This window comes from Grus americana, chromosome 5 (genome assembly GCF_028858705.1).
Source record: "Grus americana isolate bGruAme1 chromosome 5, bGruAme1.mat, whole genome shotgun sequence".
Lineage (NCBI taxonomy): Eukaryota > Metazoa > Chordata > Aves > Gruiformes > Gruidae > Grus > Grus americana.
In genome coordinates this window covers 67,397,733-67,407,536 of record NC_072856.1, presented here as the reverse complement: position 1 = coordinate 67,407,536, position 9,804 = coordinate 67,397,733, and the positions used below count along the sequence as shown (strand labels likewise).

Here is a 9,804-nt window from a genome sequence, read left to right as displayed (position 1 = left end):
CCAAGGTGGTTCATGCAGCTTTTAACTCTTCTCCCTTCTCAGAAGCACTGTGACAACCACTGGTTGTGTGAGTACAGCCTCCGTTCTGCATCTCGGCTCTATTTGCCGATCAATCTGTTGCATAAAAGATACAAATGGAATGATGGCTCCTTCAGAGCACTGTGGTGGCTGAGCAAGTTACAAAACTGTTAGAAGAACTTGTGTGTTTGGGAAATGTGAGCTTGTGGACTGTATTTTAACAGGGAACAGGTGGGCTCAAGAGTTGAATCAATATAAAATACATTTGGGGATCTGAGCATCCAGCCATCTCCCTCTGCTTTGATACGGCTGTGTGCGAATGGACAGCATCCTCCGTCAGCCTTGGAACGAGCAACCTGAGGGCAGATAGCTTTGAATTTGCAGGCATGAATCTCAACAGTGCAGCCATTTTGTACTGTGAGAGTCTCTGCTGCTGCTGCCTTTCGCTGGAGGATCCTCCAGTGCCTTACTGACTTTGTAGGAGTTCCTCCTCACTTTGTGTATTCAAGGCCAGTGGACCATGCCTGTGACTTGCTGATCTTTGCTTAGTCACTGATCCTCTGCCTTGTCTTGCAGCTCCTCGGAAGCCTTGCTGAGGGACAGTCCCTCCTGAGCAAGTCTGAGCTCCTGGCCCCTGTCAAGGCTCTTACAAGTAGTTTGCAGATTCTGGTTTGAATAGATGTTGGTGATGCCTGAGGAGGAAATGGTTGAGCCAGGACACCTGGGTGAGGCTTTATAGCTGAATAACCTCCTCTTAGGTGGAATATGAAGGCCCTGGAGTGCTGCCTGTGGGGAGGGTTCACAGCTTCAGCAGAGCTGAAACACTGTCGAGCAGCATTTTCCTTTTCCTGCTGTCTGTCCTCTGCCACCTACATTGGTGATGGAGCAGCACACATCCTTCAGAAAAAAAATCTTTAAGAAACGTATGATGCCTTAGGAAATGTTCAGCTTGAAAAAAAGAAGTGTTATTGTTATCTCCTTAAGAACTACAACTTGTCAGTGTTAGGCTGACCGGCTAAGCATGCAGTGCTGGTTTTGCAGTTGTAGGGTTTATGATGTGCTGTTAACTGACTCTCTTTAAAAGAACGCGTCTGGGGCTGTTGGGAAAGACATTCTCAGCTCTTTCAACACTTCCCCCACATGGGCTATCCCATGTTTGGTATCTCTCTCCTGCGCTACTCACCAAAAGCTGGCAGCTCCAAGCTTCTGATGAAACGGGGATGGGAACCAGAACTTCTGCATAAAATTCCTTTCCATTTCAGCTCCCTTGGGAAAGGGTAGAGATGAAACACGGAGGGAAGAACACTATTGATTCATCCAACTCTCCTGCCAGAGAGGCTTGTTCATGTGTAGTCTGGTTCTATTACCTCACCGAGGCCCTGGTGCTTCCCTGGGGAGACTGTTTCACAAACTAGCAAGTTTCATGACTACAGATTTTCCACTAATCTTTTTTTTTTTAATGCCATTACCCCCCCACTGCTGCTTTCTACAGTCCTTCTGGTCTGGCTGCCTTGCAGATAACAGCTTCTCAGATCCTAAGGGATTCTGAGATTAGTTTTCCTCAGATATCTATTATGAAGTCTCTTCTTTAAAACTTGTTAACATGTCTCATTTAGCTTACTGCCAGTAGGTATTTCAATTACTGTTTGCTTTCTGGGATCAAACCAAAGGTGGGAACTGGCACCAGGAGCCCCTCACTGTGGCCTTGGAGTAGCAGTGGAGGTTGAATTTTCTTGTTTTCCTGGGTTCTGACACAAAGCTGCAGTACCCAGATCCTTGGGGAGACACAGACCTATGTTAAGGTGCTAAAAAGAGGGAGGGAGCTGGAGATCTCCTCCCCACACCATGAAATCCCATGGAGGTAATCCTAAACCTCAGGAGAAGCTGGTGGTTATGTTAGGAGGTGGCTCTTGTTGAGTTCTGACAAGATTCCTATTCCTTTGCTCACTGGTCTTGCTCTTTCCTGCTGAGCCAATTGTACCATGGATAAATTAACAGGGTTCTTCAGTTAGGAGATGCATAATGTATTTTAACAGCACCTGTTGCTGTTAAATGTTGTTATTTGTGGCACTTTCCTGGTTACTGCAAACCAGGACAGTTCAAAATACATGTCCCTGTGTACTACGTGTTCTAGCTGCCTGGAGTGCACCTGAAACCCCACTGGCATTTGTAAGTCCCCACTCTGGGTAGTACCAGCTCTACAGCATCTGCCTCCACGTTGTAAAGTATGTTTAGTGCCTTGGCTGGTTGATGCTTCCAGGGCCAGTTTCTGCCTGTTCCTCTTATTAAAAGACTGTACAGTGAGCCCAGTCTTCCTCCAGAGGAATAACCAGGTGTGACACAGCAGGTGACAGTCCTCTCACCACAGAGCTGCTGTACCCACGGTTGGGAATGTCACCTCTGGCACAGAACAAAGAGCTCTTCAAAGCTAAAGGGATGCTGATGAGCTGGATTCTGCCCAGCAGAGGCATTGTCATGCAGCCACAAAACCAAGCTTTCAACCCAATTCATTTGTTTTATCATGATCTAAGCTGGGTGCACAATCACCTGCTCCTCACTTGTACTAATCTTTTCATTAACTCTTAATGAGGGCCTGGAGCTATTTAGATGGTGAAGATATGGAATTCAAATAATACACTTTAAAGTAGTGGAAACTCAGAATTAATTACAATTGTGAGAGACAAGAAAAATCCACCTCAGTCAGTATCAGTAGCTGATTTTATACAATCGGTTCAGAGTTGGGGCTCAAGCCTAAGAAAATGGGGAGCCTAAGCCTAAATGCAGGGACATGAGCCGGTTAGAAACTTCAGCCTGGCTCTGAGAGGTGTTTTCTCAGTGGTCCTGGCAGCCCTGGGCTGCTGTCCTGGTTGAATGCACACCTCTGGGGTCTGTGCCTGCAGGCAAAGGCTCCACCACCACAATGAGCCAAGAATTTCACAGAAGGCATACTTGCAAAGATGCAAGTGTACATCAGACACATGTTTAAAGTCAATATGGAGTCTCAAAAAGTGTTCTTTTCAGTCTTAAGGAAAACCAAGGTATTTGCAGCAGGCGGTACTGTTCTGAAAGACAACACATACACACTCATCCTGGATACCTACCGCCAGGCACAGCAATACAACAAATGGATCAGATACATTTGGCAGTCTTCATTTATTCAGCTTAAACAAAGATTTTTTTTAAAAAAAAAAATCAATAAATAAAACAGACATCACCAAGGAAACACTATATTGAGTGGAGTACCATCAGGAACATTAAATAGAACCCCCACCACAGCTTAAAGTAGCTCTCCACACCACAACAAAAGAACATTTTGTAAGGCCTAACTGTTCACAAACAAGACTGGCTGTTCTGTACGAACCTTCACCAATTTATAATGCCCTATTCACAGACGTAGGATTTGTCACTCCCTTCACACAAAACCCTACTGTTGAAACCAGGACTTTGTACATTATTTGCTTGCCGTCACCAGCAAAAGTGCTAAAATTATTTATCCAATCTTATAGCAAGAGGGATGCTCCAAAGCAGCAGCAATCAGGATCAGGGATTTCTGATCTGGGATTTCTCCGTCGGTTCGCTATGCCGAAGGCAGAAGCTGTTACCAGCAAAACCGCGGCCCACGGGAGTTTGTGTACAGCGAGTTGGTGAAGCCGAACCACCTTCCTGCTGAGTGCTGGCCAGAGTCCCACTCTCTGTCAGACGTTCCAGTTTCCCAGTTACCTTTGCCCCGTCGCAAACCATCAGGTTATTTTGTCAGAAAACAAGTTAATTATCCTGAAAACCAAGTAAGTTATCAGCTAAAGTGCAGGACGCCTGCAGTAAGAAGTATGCATCTGTTTTTAGATGCAGAACATCAGCTTTAGCAGAGCCCACGAGGATTCTCCCCTACCCGCATGAACAGTAACAAATTCAGTTTTGGAAAACCGCCTGTAAAACTTTCGGCACGCTACCATCGACAGTGAGGTTTCACGGGAAGAACAAAACAAATGCCCATTCTGTATCACTAATTCTGCACGAGAAGCATCATCCCTACCCGAGCTACATCATCCTTCGGTCAAGTACAGGTAGGAGCGCAATCCCACGAGCTGTACTTCAACTACTGAGAAAAGAAGCGCAAACCTTTAGAAAAATACAATGCAAGAAAAAATTTGAGATAAAAATATATACCTTTGGTTAAAAACCATCCCTTTAACAAGAGTCCTTTGTAACTCCGCTAGAACAAAAAAGCTTCACTTAGACTGAACAGTAGTAAAAATTAGTTCTAAGCTCTTATTTCCTAACCCAAAGGACCCTTCTAAATTGTCAGTAATTTTTTTTTTTGCAGGATTTACACATTTGATGTTCATTATTTATAGGGATCGTTATATTTGCAGCAATAAACTATATAAATTTTCCATGAAGAGAACGTTTGTAGCACAAGCTCCTCCACCAACAGTCTTTACAAAAAAAAAAAAAAAAAAAGACTAGAAGTTCTTAATTAAAGAACCGTTGAAACATGTAGTTTTCTTCAGATACCAAATAGCCAAACTTCTTATAGAAATCCACATTTTTTGGCAGACACTCAAGCGTAATTTTGTAACAGTTCAGTCTCTTACTTAGCAATGTCAGGGTGGACGTTAGTCTGAAAAAGACAGAAAACCAACGGTTAAATGAAACTGCCCTGAACACTGGATCAATTAACATTTAACTAGCTGGAGTTATCAGACCTACAGCACTGAAGTTTAACAGCACTCTGCACTTTCTTCACTATGCAGGAGAGTTGCTATCCTCTACCCCCACCAAAAAAAAAAGGGCAAAGTACCAGCATCTCACAGACAATTTTATGAACAGCAAAGGTGGCAAATACTTACAGTTTCCCAAGCTGCTTTCCTCTGCACTCCCCGCTTACTACAACATCTTCTATCCTTCCTCTCTGTGAAAATACAGGCAAGCGTTAGTCGAACAGAACACCGTTGTGTTAGTTTCCCTACTGCGCTATACATCACGCTTGAATTTTTCCACAGTCTGTTTAAACACAACTCCTCCAGTGGTCTACCCGCTCGTAACACCCCTCGCAGCAGCCGGCAGGAGCTGCAGTCCCACCGCAGCCTTTCCCTGCCGAGGGATTTGTATCTCTCCAGCTCCCTGTTTTCACACATCTAGCTGGTACTCCAAGGCAGCGAGATCCTTGGCCATCTGCTCCATCAGAACCAAGTCTGACTAGTTAAAAGCTCACTGGGAGGGAGAACGGGACAGATATCAAATTGCTCTTTTTCCTTAAGAAAAGCCAAAACTTCGTTTTACTATTTAGCAGAGCAGCCAAGGATGGGAGATATTTTTAAAGCACCTTTGTCACTGACTCAGAAGGTACTTCATCACACAGTGACACTGTAAAAATAACATGCCAGGGAGTCAGGGGACGGGATCTTTTTCCTCACTTTACAGCTTCAGTGAGAGAATATACCTTTGCACAGGAGTGAGTGAACTTATGTTCTATCACCAGCGTTGCTGTAGCGACAATCTGTCCAAGATTTGTGTCTTCTACGACAGTAACGTAGTAATCGCCAGATCTCTTCATGTGCTCAAAGGTTTCTGTGGGAGCAGACAGACAGCGGAACAGTCACTGTTAATCTCAGATTAAATCGCTGTGAAGTCTAACGCTTGCAACAGCTTCTGCCTGCAGATCACCACAGGGTTCGGGATCACAAGGAAGATGCACCCAAGACCCCAGAACCTGAAAGACTCAGAGTCAGATTAACCAGACAGAGCCAGGAAAACACAGAAATTAAACAAATGCATTTTCCTCAGCTGCCAAGAGAACCCTCCTTCCCCAGAATCTCCGCAGATGAAGGTGGCAGCACTGCTAAGTTTTCTTACACCTCAGTCCAACCAGTGAAGCAAGCTCAGGACACTGCTGAGCTACGATCAAAGGCAAGCCTCTGCCTTGCTACCAGTGCTGCAATAATTCAGCCAAAACAAGCCATCACCCAGTAGTCCCTTCTGCCAGGTATCTAAAGCTCAGTCTCAAAAGCAGGTATACAATTTAAGCCTGTCCTAGCCAAGATGCCCTTTGGGATAGCTGCAACCGGAGCCAACGCTGAGCGCCAAAGGCTGCCTCGGGAGCTGAACTAATAAATCCCTCTAGCATCAGGCAGTCGGGAGCCTCACACCCAAGTAGCTTTGCCATCAGCATCAGTACCCTCTGGTTCCCACAACCCCCATGGAAATGCCAAGAAATAATGATATACTCACTGATAAACTGCTCTGGGCTTGCAACTCCAGTTTCAGTCAGCTGACCCAGAACCTTAAAAAAACCTGTTATAAAAGAAGGGAAAGGGGGAAACAACCTTCAGTGAGGGACAGAGACATACAATTGGCTCCAAATAGCCCAGAACAACCTGGCACGGCTGTATGGAGAGGTAACATCCCTACGGCACCATCTGATTCAGTGCTATGTAAAAGCCTGTGCTCTGCATATTATAGAACTAGACTGTAATCTTAAAAATCAAGCTCTCGCCTTGAGCAATGCTGAAGGATCAGCTAATGCATGAGCAGCAAACCACAGCTTGAGTGCAGAAGATGCATACATTCAAGCAAGAAAAGTATAAGCCTGAAATTATGAAGAATTAAAGTTGTCTCCATGCACTATGAATAATACGCTGGTTCACGTTACTTTTATATTCAAGGGAACAGTATGAACAGCTGTACTCCCTCTCTAAAGCTGTGGTGAATAGGAAGCTGTGGTGAATAGGAAGCTGTGGTGAATAGGAAGCTGTGGATTATTTGGAAGATTTGACTTGAATTTTAAGATTGTTTTTGAGGTTATTAAAACAGTAAAGCCAATTTTGAGGGTCACCCAACACAGCACCAATCCACAGTGCCAAGCACTCAAATTCCTTACTGATAAAAATAACCCAAATCAGATAAAACAAGCAATCCTAATCTATTGAGAGATCATGCAGAAATACATATTATCTAGTTCAGCACCCAGCTTTGGTTGGTGATCTTTAAACAGGATTCTACCTCGATTTAAATCAGCTGTGCAAAGCGGTCTCAAAACTAGGCCATCTCCTGGATCTAAAGGAGAAATAGCAGGAGAAAACGTTGTCGTGTTCTCACTCCAGTCAAGTTCATGCAGAATATTTGGGTCAAACATCGGTGTGTCATCAGGCATCATGGTTGCAACAGGCATCATGGCTGCAACAGGTGTTCTGGAACAGAACGCACATGAGTAAGGAACATTTTGGTTTGCTCTTGTTTTAGTCTCTAAAAATGCTATTTCCTCTGGTTATATCATCCCATGTGATGTTCCTCAGGGACGTAAAGAAAGGTGAACGAAACCAGAACTGCTGTTCACTTTATCTGCAACTGAAGCTCCTCAACCTTCACCGGACTAGGCCACTGGGTTAAACAAAGAGCGCACACACTGATGCCGTGCACATTATCTAAAGTCAACATGTGTGGCACTTTTGTGTTCATCTGGGAAGGTTTTTCTCTTGGGGGGAAAAAAAAAAGAAAACAGGTAAAACATTGACTATAGGATATTGAACCTGCATAGCCCTCTGAAAAGGAAAGCATCTCGCGCTCTCAAGAAACTTCCCTAAAATACTGTTTACTGAGTATAGAGGAGATCAGACTAATGCAAATACCCTATGATTTGCATTAGTTTTCCATTTAAGGCTGATGGTAGGAATAGTAGACTTTTTTCAGCCAGTCCCATCACATAAATATTTAGTGACATCACACATATGAAAACACAGATGATAAAACAGCCTGCATGCACCCTTTCAGCCTGTGCTGTGGTTCTCATGCAGTCGTGTTTGCTCAGTATATTTACAAAACCTAATGCCATCTCAGCTGTACAGCGCAGATACTGCTAAGATGACGGTGAGACACCTGTTAATGATTAAAGAGAGATTCAGGAACTGTGCATTATTTGTAATTAGGCATAAGAGGAAGCTAAGGGATAAATTTTCCTCATTGCTAAATACAGGAAGATAATTTTTACTTTGTCACCTGTGGAATACCTGGTCAGGTTTCGGGTAAGAACAGAGTGTATCATGGGAACTTCTCCTAAGTTCTTTATACATCTTCAAAATAACTTAACTGCGCCATGAAAGATACAGTAGTCGTGCACTGTTGGACAGGCCAAATAAACATCAGAAAGAAAAACGTATTTGGGATGAATATTTTTCAAAACAAGACATCTTACAGCCTGTTAAGCTGCCCAGATTAAGTACAGAGGATGTTAGCTACAGAGCATCTCAGCGGAACTGCAGCATGCAAGCCTCAAAACTGAAGGTGGCTCTGGAAACCAAACCAAAAAAGCTTATTTAAAAAAAAAAAAACAAACCCCACAAAACCCCCAAAACTCAACCAACCACAAAATCTGGTTTTATGCCACCTGGTGGTATACACTGGTCTTTAAATCCTCATTCTCATCTCAATCTTGCATATAAAAGTAAGAAAATTGCTGTAAGAGCAATTAAACAACAAAACAAATTCTCATCCCACATGAATTTGCAAAATGAAACAGTGGGAAAAATGAAGCGCAAAGAAAAACATTTCCATAGATGGGAGAGTCAGAAGTGAGAATCCAGGTCTTTGGAGCCTCAGTCCTGAGCTTTAGTGATCAGATCACGCCGACATGTGCAAAGGATTGCAAGCCCATTGCCACGTATTAATTATGTCACTGCTACGCAAAACTGAAGTCTCCCTGGTTCCAGCAATACGTTTAGCATCTCTGTTCCTAGATCTCAATTATTCTAATGTTGCCGTTACCCTGTCCCGTTACAAAGCCTTCCTAGAACCCATGAGTGTTCATAATGACATTCAAACAGTGTCCTGTACAGAATAAAATAAATCTAATTAATTTCAGCTCCGGGTTACTAAATACCAAGCACACACAGCAGAAGAAAAGCACATGAAGGAAATAAATTTTTGTATGCCCTTCAAGCAGTTAGTTGCAAACTAAGAGTTATTTTTCAAACTACATTCAGCACAGCTGGAGCAGGAAGTTTGGAGCTTCATGCATTTTCTGGAGTCAGGAATATGACTGACTCAATAAACATGTGTTGGCCAATTAAAACAAAAGGATCAATGTACGATGAGGAAGAAGAGCTCCAGCCCGTTTCAATGTGTCGCCAGTTTTTCCCCTCCAGGAAACACACCTGAAGTGTCCCCCGGAGCATCCCGGGTTCCCCACCCGAGTCGGGAGCGGGACGGGGCCGTACGAGCGCACACGGGACACGCTCGGCCCCTCTCACCTATCCCACCTCCCTCTGCTCCGTTCCGGGAAGCCGGCGGGGAAGGAGCACGGTACGCCTGGGGTCCCCCCCGGGATCAGCTGCCGGGGGGGGCCGGTGAGTGCTGGGCCAGAGCTCTGCCGGGTCCCACACGGCGGGGGACGGGGCGAGAGAGCCCCGCACGGCCCCTCGGCGGGGTCCCCACCTGAACCAGACCCCCGGCAGGGCCCAGACGCCCCCACGCGCGGCCCCTCGGCGGGGCCCTCACGGCTTCCCTCAGCTGAAGCAGCCCTTCGGGGGGTCCCCTCACCCCTTCACCCCACACACAGCCCCTCGGGGGGTCCCCTCACCCCTTCACCCCACACCCGGCCCCCCGGCGGGGTCCCGGCAGTCCCGCCCCCACACAGCCCCTCAGGAGGGACGCTGAGGAGCCGGGGTCCCCCCGCCCCCCCCAAGGTGGCGCCCGCACTCACCTGCGCACGAGGCCGCGGCGCCAACTGCCGCCCGCACCGGCTCCGCCGCAGGCGCCGCACGGACGTGGCGGGGGGGCGGGGCCCGGTAC

At 45.7% G+C, this 9,804-nt stretch overlaps 1 protein-coding gene across 1 annotated transcript; it reads right to left on the bottom strand.

Moving 5' to 3' along the window:
- Positions 1–3,147: 3,147 nt before the first annotated feature.
- On the bottom strand, positions 3,148–9,804 carry GNPNAT1 (glucosamine-phosphate N-acetyltransferase 1). The gene is made up of 6 exons (XM_054826327.1): positions 9,716–9,804; positions 7,021–7,208; positions 6,250–6,312; positions 5,462–5,589; positions 4,869–4,930; positions 3,148–4,639 (listed from the first exon to the last, which is right to left on the bottom strand). Exons 2-6 carry the CDS (start codon positions 7,190–7,192, stop codon positions 4,492–4,494), a joined length of 573 nt encoding a protein of 190 aa, XP_054682302.1. The 5' UTR covers positions 7,193–7,208; positions 9,716–9,804; the 3' UTR covers positions 3,148–4,491.